Below are 13,070 nucleotides of genomic sequence, written 5' to 3'. Positions count from 1 at the left end.
ACAGTTTCTTCAATGAAACTTTATTTAAAGCAGTATTTATTTCAGTTTTTACTTCTCTGTACTTTTCACAACTTGCATTTTATTTGTCAGCTCTTTTGTTTCAGTTTTCTTTTGTTCCTTTTGTTTAACTTAAAGGCACACACAAATTAGACATTTACCACTCTCAAACCAAATGTCTAGTCCGTGGAGTTTTGAATAGGCCAGCATGTCACTTTTAAAACTGGACCTTCGTCTAATCAAATGCTTGTAAGTTTGCTTCTTGAAGTCACATTGGATCCAACGAGGTGTCAAAATGTGCCGGATTAAACAGTGCATCTATTATACTACGCTACGAGTCGTTCTGCCAGAATTGCGTTTGTTCATCATACCTATTGATAACGGAATAAAGCGCATACACACGATATACTATTACTTGTCTATTACTCATAAATATGAATATAATCTCCGATCAATAATGAACCTTGCCTCCAACTATGCGGTTCCTATACAAATGTTTATCGGTAAAAAAAATATCGCTTCCCGCCCTCTATACATCTCTTAACGGCGAGCAATTGCTATTTGGTTAAGGGATCGGATAGCGTGGGACCTGAGAACACATCAGACATATCCAATTGCATTTTGAAATTTAATAGTCCTCGAATTAATAAATCTAATGATAATGTATTTAAAATACATCAAACTGAGATGAAAAGTCGTATGAAATGTTGACCTTTTGTATTGAAGATATAGACCCCCCCCCCACACTAAAAAATGTAGGTCTTTTTGGCAAAAAAAAAAAAGTGTATTATCTTCAATATGAAAAGTCACAATTATCAATTGATGGTCGGCTTTTTATCTCACCTATATACACTTTAAGTGCATGTTTAAGTTTACTTTGAGGACTGTTTTAACAGTAAAATATCCAAAATATAAAAAATATAAAAAATATCAAATTTTAATAATTCAAGTACTCGAATTAATTTGTGAACCATGACACCAAAAAAGTATGTCATGTATAAAGCATATAGCAACAATAATGGAAATCACAAATTCTATATTTTATCAGATTTACGAACTAATTTATGGCGAACTTTGCTTGGGGACAACTCAAAAATCAGGATAAACAATTGATACGATCACGTGAAGCATTCCGTAGGGATCTTAATATGATATGTCCGGCCAGACAAGCCCTTGGCAAATCAGAATCATAATACCCTGCTAATTACGCGGCGAACATGGTCTACATACTGTATTTAATAGTCCAGTAGATTGTATCTTGATAGCTTGCAAACTAGTAAAATTATCAATGCAAAGAAACGTATAGACTAAATTAAATTCTGCATTTTATCCCAATAACTTCTACCATTGTCCGTCAATTTGGCTAGGATTGACCCGAGTATTTTTGGTTGCCCATTTCCAGTTGTCAGTGGTACATTTCAAGATCCTCTTGAAAATGTAACAGATTCTAAATGAACAAGGTGTGTATTACACCAAGCTCTCATAGTATTTGGATATTACAAACTGAGCCACAATTATTAGATATACCAAAATGCGGACAAACTAGTGACATTTTTAACGCGAAGGAAACGTATGCAAACTAATTAATATTCTGCATTTTGTTCGGGATTTTGTCCAATAACTACCACCGCGATCCATGAATTGGCTGGATTGACCCGTGTATATTTTGGTGATGGGTGAATGGATATGATACACTTTGCTCTTCATTTTGTTGCCCGTTTCCAATTATGGTACTTTCAAGACCCTGTTGTAAGTGTGTAACAGACTCCATTAACAATTTTGGTTGAATTTACAGCTGAATTTAGCCAAACAACTATTGTTTCCGCACTTGGATTTAAAAATCGACGTAATGATAATATAATTTTTTGGATTAATTTTTTTTTACTCCAAGTATTACTCATCAAGTTGATGTTCATATGAATTGTAATATCACAATTTACTGATACTTACACTACGCAAAAAAAGTTTCTTTATGGTTAGGAAATTTACCCACTATTAAAATCTAGCGACTAATTTTGTACGTTTGCTAAATAATCGCATGAGGGTGATTGTCCTGCGCATTTTGACACCTCAATTATTACTCTACGACACTCCTGAGAAAAGATATGAATGTTTAAGTAACACGAGGTCGAAAAATGAAAATTGCAAAAAGGCCTATTCAAGTTTTCAGCATAAAAGAACACAAAAAACAACAAATATGCAGTTAACATTTTTTGTTTAATTACTGAGCACATTTCAGGCATCATACTGCCGCTTCCAACTTCACTTGAGATTAATCTCTTTCTTTACCAGTATTTCAATACTTTGTGTGTCCTCCGTTGGCTTCCCTTACAGCAGCCACGCGGCATCTCATGCTCCTAATGAGGCGTTGAATGTTACCTTGCTCAACCCCGTTCCACTCGTTGATAACGATGCGACGCAACCCCACCAGAGTTGTATCTGCCTTTATCTTGTTGACTCGCCTCTTGTGCTGATCCCAAAGGTTCTCCAAGGGGTTAAGATCAGGGCTTCTGGAGGGCCAGTCAAGTGTCTCAATTCCTTCTGCTTCCAGGAATGCAGCTGTAATCATGACCTGTTTTGAGTCCCTTTTCCAAATCCATCTCTCAAAAGGTAAATGTCTTAGTACCCACTCACCTTTGTCTTTGATCATTCATCTGCACAATAATCAATGGATTATCCAACATGCATCAATTAAAATGCTTTAAATTAAAATTGAAAAGGCGGGAATAATGAAACCGTCTTGGATCAGTGATTCTAAAACTATTGAATAGGTTTCTTTGCAATTTTCATTTTTCGACCTCGTGTTACTTAAACATCCATATCTTTTCTCAGGAGTGTCGTAGAGAAGTGATTGAGGTGTCAAAATGCGCAGGACAATCTCCCGCATGCGATTATTTAGCAAACGTACACAATTGGTCGCTAGATTTTAATAGTGGGTAAATTTCCTAACCATAAAGAAACTTTTTTTGCGTAGTTTATATATATAATAAAGAAGCGGCCTGATTTTATCCACATGTGTAAAAACCATTACATTGTTAATACTTGATTCAGAGTTTTTTTTTTACAACAAAAACAGTAATACGTTCTGTGCATTGAGAGTGTTGACAGTCCATTTTCTCAAAGCTGGCAATATTCATATCATGACGTCACTGTAGTTTCTAGGTCAAATTTGTCTCGTTCGAAGGAACTCACCGCTTACAGTTGGTTTTTGCGGAATATCAATTTTAAAACGACTTATTTTCACATGCACAAGCAGCTATACAAAGTCAAATTACTTTAAACGCACAGTACAAAAATTCAAAGTTATAGACCACCACCGACTTTACCCAATAAAGTGCATCCTCAAAGAGACCCCGATGTCAAGAAAGTCTACTTTCTACTTTGCCGTTAATTAAATTTGTTGCGTGCCGTCCTGATTTTGTCTTGTGTAGTAAGGGCAGAAGTTGGCTGCTAAGTGGCAATTGGAAAGCTGGGTAAAATACATTACGATAGTAATTGTTTTCTACAAATCTTTTACACGACCGATCTTGCGCGTGTTTCATATGATATTGTATTAATGTTACGACCTTTTTTGCAAAAAGGAAAATCAATCGGGATATCAGATTTACTTTTAATACATACGTTTCGCACTAGGCATTTTCTTTATAAAGTAAAAAGTGAATAGGTGATCCTAAACATAGTGAATGTAATGTTTGGTGCAGACAAGTCTGACGGTTACATTTGATGACATATACAACATGTTGCATTCTACAACTTTGAGGGGAAAATGACACAATAAAGAAGGAATGATAAATACTTACACTTGTTTCACTTTTCAAGTGTTCAATTTAACAATCTATATTAGTATGATCAAGGTTCGGTATCGCTAACCTACTACTTGTCTATCCACTTACGTTTAAGCCAGGCAGATGCACGTTGTTTTTCTTTGATCACTCATTTCAGGTCAACAAGTACAGAATATAGATAGAAAGAGCCGTGGGTACCACGCGTCACGAAAACAGTCAAGAGCGTTGATGCTCATTCGATCAATTTGCTCACCCCTTAAGGCGGAAAATATTATTATTATCATAAATAATATTGGAAAAAAATACCAAAGACAATAGTTGTGAATCTTACACCTTGAAGCATTGTTACTCTTAATCAGGTTAATTGACTGGTACTGATCTGTAACCGTTTGCTTTTTATAAGTATGCATACAATTTTGATATCCTGCGGATTTTGTGTTGAAGGATAAACTTTGCCCATAGATGTTACAGATATGACAGTTTTCATAACATTCATTTTAATTATTTTTATAAATCATCTTTACACTCGCAAAGAATATTATCATATTCCATACTTGAACTGGAATGCCCTTTGTATTACCCGACTTTTAAAATGACTTTAAATGAGCAAAAGTAGAAACCCTATTCCAAGTTTGACAACTAGCGTCAATATAAATAAAACATTTTCATATAGCTTTCATAGTTGCACATTTTAATGGATTTAAGTGTGAGATTAATCTTTTTGATGGTACAACTTTACACTTTACGAAATGACTTTTATGTTGTTATTGTAAAAACAAGCTATTCCTCTGTGTTTTGGTATGTCTCAATGGTCTGAATCTAGATTCTTGCTGTCTGGACATATATAGATTAGCAAGTTCAGATTTAAGTTTCATGCATTTCAAACTACGGTCATGGACAAAAGTTTGGAAAATATTTATTTTGTATCAAATGCACTTTATAAATCATATTAGGAACAGGTTTGTTGTTCTGGAGTAGTGCTCAGTTGAATTTAATTGAAAGATACAAATGTCCTTTGATGTTTACATTACATACAGTTTGTTAAGTAAACAAATAATTACTTGAGGAAGCGCATTACAATGCAAGGATCCCACAATTGCAACACTTTTTGGCGATTTCTTTGAATCACAAAATGAGATTAAAGACTCGGCAGAGTGCTACACTATCGTAAGTGCAGTTTGGACAGTTTTACAGGAGGAAAATATTTGTGTTTTGCGTACCCGTTTGTTTCCAAGTAGCCATAAAATGACATGGAAATGCAAAGCAATTCGATTTTAATAATATAAACTATATAAATGGTGTTAAAGTTAATAAATCGATAAATTATTTACTGATATTTTAGTGCAACACTATCGTAAGTGCCACATACGATAGTGTTGCACTCAAATAGAAATGTAGAGTGCAACACTATCGTATGTGCCACATACGATAGTGTTGCACTAAAATAGAAATAAGCGTAGAGTGCAACACTATCGTATGTGCCACATACGATAGTGTAGCATTCATTGCTAAATTAGGATATGCGTAATATCGCCTCAAATGTCCAATTTTGTCATTTTATGTTTCTTAACAAGTGTTAATTTATTTTGGCACATAATATTTACATTAGCAAGACAACTTTTGCCGTAATGTTATCTCTCAAGATTTATTACTGAATCTAAAAATAAAAACATTTTATTACCAGTCATGGGAGCTATGAACTTCCACCCCTTGACAAATCAATGTCACGTACGCGACGTGCCATTCCCTCGACCATGGTTGCCAACTGCGAAGGTTCCTTGTAGAATATCTCGCCAGCAAGCAATGAGGGCGTGTCTAGGTTCCTGCAGGGTGGTTGGTTTGTTGTCCGTGTTACCTAACTTGCAGGATACTCAGTGCCCATAAGTTCTCTATAGGTTTCATATCCGGGCTCAATATTCCATGTGTTCTACATTCTCATTTTCAAAAAATTCCCTCACGTGCCGGACTTTGTGTGCCGTGGCGTTTTCATCTTGGATCACGAAATTGTTCCCGACGTCTCTTCTTGCAAACGGAAGCATAACCAGTGGCGTGCGTAAATGGGGAGGGGAGCAGGGAGAACAGCCCCCTCAGTTTGACCTATGGTCATTCGGTTGACCTAGCTTTACCACTTTACCCTTTAAACCGGCCATAAATAAGGTAAAAAACATTAAATCTAGGAGCTTCCGGACCCTAGTTGTAACCCTTGCCCCCCACCCCCGAGTCAAAAACTCCTGCGCTCGCCACTGAGCACAACTTTATCAAGAACATGCAGGTATTGGTCCTGGTTCATGTGTCCTCCTAGCATGTAGAGGTGTGATTTCGACCTACTGTGAAATGCTCCTCATACTGTGATTCCACAACAACCTCTCTAGACTCTAAGCAGGATACAATCCTCAATCAGGGCTTGACCAGCCTATCTTCGGACCTTGAATCGGCCATCTTGTCTGCAGAGGAGGAACCGGGCTCGTCACATGACGCCAGTGGCCTACTGTCAAATTCCTGTGTCTCTGTGACCAACGCAAGCGCGCATGCCGATGTCTTTGCAGAAGTATCGGCTTTCTTATTGGTCGTCTTGCGCGAAAACCTGTACTAAGCAGTCTATTGTTCACAAGTTTCATGGTACGGTAAAAGGCGCGTTTATGAACCTCAGCCATTCTGTTCGTAACCGAGATGCAGGCTTTGTGCGGCCATTGCGGCAAAGTCTCAGGAGAGATCGGTCTTCCCTGGCGGTTGTCTTTCGGGACCGGCCTGACCTTGGTCTATGTGTAGTAGCTCCGGTCTCTCGACGTCTCTTCAAAATTTTAGAAACTGCTCCTTGTGTAATTATTCCTAAAGCGGCACCAATATCCATTCGGTTTGTGGTCGCGACTACCTAAGTCAATCACGCGGTCGTATAAATCTGCGCACAACTAGCACCCCATGATCAGAAGTATCGTATACAAGAACAAAGTAAAGCTGGTTTATTCACACGGTAATGTAAAAGCCAATGTTACCTTATGAATTATATCGCTAAAATAACTGCGAAAAGGATGTCCGATGGTTCATTGGTCAAGCATAAGAAGCCATTGTCCTACATTACGTAATGCGTGATATGGAATGGTGCCTAAGTAACAAAGTGCCCATGGTAACAAATCTGCACTTATTTTAAACTATTCCGATTTGGTAGTTCACAGCATCTTGCAAATGGAAGTGAGCTTTGACAAAACATATATTGATCATTTCATAGCGAGCCTGTAGACGAATTCAAATATCACAGATATACTTTTGTAGGTACTGTGGATCTTGAGTTATGTTGCAAAGAGGGCTGCAACAACAACACTTTTGTAAAACGTACAAAACTCATTACCAACAATAAATCAAGCTCGTTTTCAAAGTATATGATTTGTAGAACGGACCTTTGCAAAACATCAAAGTGTTATTTTTCAATAATATATTGATTTAAATAATGAAAAACTTTTTTTTTTTGGCTGCTTCGACCAACAATACCTCTTCTACCCTTTAAAACAGGCCTATGCAAAAACATAAAAAATATGCCAAACTGGGGGCCTGACCTGGTGGTATTTGCACTCAAATATTGAGACAAGTAAAGCTGATACACAGGTGAAATGGTAGGGGTTCTATAAACATGATAAAGGAAATCAAAAGGCTTGATATGTGTAATTTCCACCCCATGTGGCAGTGCGCACGACTTCTCGGGAAGAGGAAAATACTTAAAACTTTCGTTTTGACATAGTATTGGCCTTAAATCAAAAACCACAAGATCTGTTGAAATATAAATGCCACTATTGGCTTCTTGTAAGATCAATGTATTAATATTGAGAAGTACGTGGCAGTTTTTTTGGTTTTTGTTGATGCTGTTGTTGCTGTTGAACTGGCTTAAACTGGAAAAATTATGGCTTTAATCCTTTCACTTGCGTTAAAAGGTCATTTCTAACCTTAGAAATACTATTTGAATTAGGTATCAAAATTACAATTCCTTATAGTTGAAAAAAGAGAAAATTTGAGCTGGTCTGCCGTTGTCTTCATTGTAAACAACCGTATTTCCGTTTCCATTAGCATCGACGAGCAAATTATAATGCAAGTATACGCTGCAGAGGACTGTCACCCACATAAAATAATATGAGGCTCTAAGTACACCGAGTTTAGTTATCAGAAGAAGCAATTTGCAGGCGAGTTAAAAACTGCCCTCGTGCAGTGAAATTGAGTCAGGCACCGGTAGCTAAAAAACACGACACAAAGTGTGCTTGCACATTGCTGTTGACGGCGTGATTGAGGAAGCATTTGACTTTTGAAGTAGGAGAGAGCTATATAAATGAAGCTGTGAAACTTTTGTTACGTAAGGAATGCTATGACTTTTGGGTTGTATTTATAGTTGGAATGTAATGGAATATCGGAATAGGAGAAACTAAGGTAAATGAATGTGTATTTCTGTAATATATTTACCCCGGATATTTACATATTTTACCAATTGAGCTTTGAGTATTTAGAGTGTGTAGAGGTAAGGGCTTGTCTGTGATGTGGCGGAAATGGTTTCGACTTGAGCTTACATATTGATGTTGCAATTTAGTGGCTTCATGTAATTACCTTTGGTCGCATGTTGAGAGCAAGCCAATGGTGAATTGGTGATATCGAGTTTGTATATCATTTGCATTGAAAATGTTTGAAAAAAAGATGCGTGATTCGGGTACCAATAGAACGTAATAGTTCTTTCCTTACAAATTTTCAAATGCGAAATAATTATGTTGTCAAAGTGGGAAAAATATTTACTGCTAAATGCCTCAATTGCTTTTTGGTGAGTATCAATTGCCCAATCCAGTTACGTTTATTCACTACACAATAAGAATGATCGAAAATGGTAGGAATTATGGAAATGATGATTTTAAATCCAGATATATAGCATCAGATTAGCCTAGTTTGTGTACGTTTTATATTGATGTTATTCAAAATTTAATTGTAGTTGCTTGAAATGGTTTCTTCAGATTGCATAACTGTTCGCGATAATCGTTTACCGCCAGCCACATTGAGTGATATAGCCTATTTTTCTTCTTCCGTGTTTTTCATCATTCCCAAATTTATTATGATGATTTGCTGTCTACCAATAATTTTATTGTGTTTTTCCTGGACTCGGAAGCGCTAAAGATAGGCACAAAACGCAATATTAAAGTCTTCATCATTTCATTGTGCTTATTATAAGCTTCGTTGGTTATACAAATTCATTTATTCATTTATTTCATAAATATGCACTTTTAAATATTAATAAATTGCGACCTTTATTACAAAGGAAATGATTTCTTGTGATTTGAACAAAAGTAATATTATTGCTCTTATGTTCGTAGCTTCGAGCATTTTATTTTCTAATAATATAAATATCAATTTTGAATCTACGTAATAAACGATTCAAGATATTATGTTCTCGACGTTATTTTGTTAGCGAGTATAATAATGGATAAATGTGGGATCATTTATCTTCATTAATTCCAGTCATCGAGATCCATTTAGTCTATTTGTTATTAATCACCATTAAGCATTCCTTTATTTCATAATAACCTGACCTATAAAATGCGCATTAACAAAAAAGGACCTCTGCTCTATTCTAATACATGTCATGGTAGAGGCAATTTTGTGAATTGGTCGACAAATAGGCGAGTTGAGCAAGTGCAATTTTCACCTTTTATCTAGATGAAAGTGTAAAGTAATTTCTGTCATCCAGGGGCGTAGCCAGCCCTCTTTGCCAGGGTGGGCAAGGCTCCAAAAATCCCCCCAAGTTAATATATAATTAAAAATAGAGCATAGCGAGCGGAGCGACCACTGGCATGGGGTCCAGGGGCCCGCTCTAGGGCCCCTGGTGGGGGTCCAGCCCCCGGAAGCTCATGGGTTTTGGGCATTTTTATACCATGAGGGAAGCCTCCTTGCATACATTTGTAACGTTTTTATGTGAAAATTTTGCCATGTAAAAAATGTAAAGTTTTGATTTTAGAATTATCTGAAAGGAAACAAAAATGAATTTACAATGCAAGAACAATACAATAAAACAATACTGATATTCTTGAGTGGATTTAACAAGTTGTTTCATTCACTAATTACATTCACTAAATTATTTCCCCCTTCTACCCTTCGTTCTCTTTCTTTCTTTACATTTTTCAATTTCTTCCCCTTTTCTCTTATTCATTCCCCCTTCTATTACACTCACTTAAATTACTTCCCCTCAATTCACTTCCTTACTTCCCTGTCCTTCTTCATATTCTTCAATTTCTTCCCCTTTCTTACACTCCTTCCCCCTGTGCATGAATTGCTTCCCCACAATAAACATGCAAGTTGCTGTTCTTTTTCCTCTTTTTCCCTCTTTTATCCCCCTTTCCCTATTCCTTCCCCCATCCCTCTTAGGCTTCCCTTTTGTTTTTTTCATTTCCCCTTTCCTCTTCTTTCTTTTTTCCTTCTTTCCTTTCTTTTCCCCTTCTTTCCTTTCTTTTTCCCTTCTTTTTTTCTTTCTTTCCCCCTTTCCTTTCTCTTTTTTTCCCTTCTTGCTCCAAAATTTCCCCCCAGATTTTTCCAGGGTGGGCGAGTCGCCCACCCTGCCCACCCCTAGCTACGCCACTGCTGTCATCTACTTTGCCTTAATGTTATGCAATCCCACCAGCCAGCTCTATTTCTCTCTCCATCTCATGCCAAGATAATTGTAGATTGTTTTTGTTCATTTCTTTATCCTTGCAGATATTCGTGAAAGTATAATTTATCCACAACGTCAAGTTAATACGGTGGGTATATTGACAATAATGGACGAGGAGGGAGATTTCTACAACTTCAATTCAGAAGATCTGTTGGACTACTTTAATATAACGGAAGTTGACTGCAGTGCAAAACATTTATATCTCGAGGCGCGGGACATCGTTGGTCCTGTGTTTTTATCCATTTTAACTGCTTTTGGCATCATTGGAAATTTTGCTCTATTTTGTGTCATTTTGTACACACCGCAAATGCGCACCGCTGCCAATATACTGATAATCAATCTCACAGTCGGTGACTTGTTCTATATTATCTGCACTGCACCATTTTATATAGAAACAGAGTTGTTTCCTTGTATGAACCAGCCTATATGGGCTTGTAAGATCCAATCGTTTTTCCCCGTCGTCGGTCAAGGAGGATGTGTTTATTCTCTTGCAGCCTTAAGTCGTGAAAGATATGGCGCCATCGTCCACGGAATCCAAGCCCGACAAAGAAGCGGTAAACTACGGAACGCCTTCACCGTTTGCCTCGTTTGGATAATTTCTTTCATCACAGGTATCCCCGTTCTTATAGCAGCAACCAAACAATCCGAGCAACAATGTTCAAGCTTGCCGCAATTTTCAACGCTGGCAAAAATTTACGAAACCTACAGATTTTTCTTTCTTTATTTGATACCTTTAATCGTCATTGCTATTTACTACGCCTTAATGGCGCAAACCCTGTTTAAGAGCATCACCGGGTTTGGTGACAATCGTACTGGTAATCATCAGACCGAAGCACGCAAACGACTCGCCATTATTATACTCATCGTTACTGTATTTTTCGGTGTATTCTGGTTTCCGTATTACGTATATATCCTATGGTTTCAATTTGCCTTCGAAAGTCAAAATGCCTACGGAAACGATCTGACTGTGACTTTCTTTCGCAATTTCCACTACATCATGGCACTGATAAATTCCAGCCTTAATCCATGGTGTGTTTTTGTGATGAGCTCAGGTCACAGACGGCGATTGATTCAATGTCTGTGTTGCGGTAAATTTGGAAGAAATGAAACATCTAAGGCGCCTACTTCAAGTCAATGTGGTACCAGAAGACGCGGAAGTGGAGGAGTTAGTTTTACACAAGTAACGACGACACCATTGTAAATCCAGTCAAATGAATTGTTGTCAATGGTATGCAAGATAGTATCAAAATGATTGGCACCCATCGGCTTCATCGTCTAATGAAACGCCCGCTTCTTCTACATTCAACATTACATCATATTAAAATCACTACAAACATAGTTTTATAACCTTTCATTACATAAATTTACAAATAAAGTGGATACTGCATTTTGATGGGGCCTTCTTGCCCATACTCACTGGATATTGATGGGTACCAATCATTTTGATACACCTTGTACGTTACACCTTAGGCGTATACTTATACGCAGCAATCCATAGAAAGGACGTGTTAAAGCCAACACTTAAAGGGGCATTTAACACGTCCTTTCTCAAAAAAGTTGAGATTTTTATATCACTGGAAACCTCTGGCTACATAATGTTTATGTACAAAATATTTGTTGCAGATTAATTCGTTTTGCAAAGATATCGTGAAATTTGAATTTCGTTCTGGTGCACCAGAACGAAATTACAACGCATTGTCTATGGAGCAGTGTAATACACATAATCATGCATAACTCGTAAACGCAAAATCGGAATCAACTGAAATTTTGGGAATAGGCTTTTTTCTTAGATATGTACTGAAAAATGTCATAAAAAGAGGATGCTAGAATCACGAAATACTCCTTTAAGCAAAGTTTAGTTTCTGTTGACCTTTGACTGATCAGATGATTGGACTTAACTTGACTTTCTATTTTCTTTACAAATTAACTGACTTTACTATTATATTATATTACGGAATTTTTAAGGATATTTACATCAGATCGCAATTCATCAGATCGCAATTCTGTTACATTTTACTAGCAATCCGGACTTTTTCGTTTGTCGTTCTGACCATGACATTATATTAGAAACAAATGCAATTCAGAACACCTTAAAGCCATATTGTAACATGTTCTCACGAACCCGCCCTCAATTTTTGGATGGAGAGAGTGACGCGCATTGGCGACATTATGCACTAGTATTAAATATCGATTTTCTTTGTTTTGCCTAATCTGTTCGGATCAAAATTGAAAATGAACATATCTGACGGTGAAAACTAACATTTTGAAAATGTTACAACATGGCTTTAACTCAACCGACGGCTCAATAGACAATGATATGACCAATATAATATGGATGAGAACTCTGACATCACAAAAGCTTTCCTCGTACAATTTTTCTCGACGAATTATGCCGTACCCACCGACTGACTAACACTACTGGAGGATCATATCCAGGGCTTAGAACAAGAACTATATTGTAGTTATGTCCACTTTAAGTATTACGATTCGGGCCCTCATTTTGACATGAACTTAGACCTCTCCGTAGTCCACTTCCTCGTTGTTCAATGTACATACTCTGGTTATTACATTTAAGCATAAAACTCTAATTTGTATTAAATTGTGCACAATGTTTGATTTTC

At 37.0% G+C, this 13,070-nt stretch overlaps 1 protein-coding gene across 1 annotated transcript; it reads left to right on the top strand.

The window, feature by feature from the left end:
- The first annotated feature begins 8,050 nt into the window (after positions 1-8,050).
- On the top strand, positions 8,051-11,978 carry LOC140151808 (neuropeptide CCHamide-1 receptor-like). The gene is made up of 2 exons (XM_072174141.1): positions 8,051-8,192; positions 10,494-11,978. The coding sequence occupies exon 2, from the start codon at positions 10,556-10,558 to the stop codon at positions 11,648-11,650; it is 1,095 nt and encodes a 364-aa protein (XP_072030242.1). The 5' UTR covers positions 8,051-8,192; positions 10,494-10,555; the 3' UTR covers positions 11,651-11,978.
- Positions 11,979-13,070: the final 1,092 nt, after the last annotated feature.

This window comes from Amphiura filiformis, chromosome 5 (assembly GCF_039555335.1).
Source record: "Amphiura filiformis chromosome 5, Afil_fr2py, whole genome shotgun sequence".
In the NCBI taxonomy this organism is placed as follows: Eukaryota; Metazoa; Echinodermata; class Ophiuroidea; order Amphilepidida; family Amphiuridae; genus Amphiura; species Amphiura filiformis.
This window is presented reverse-complemented; position numbering and strand designations above follow the sequence as displayed.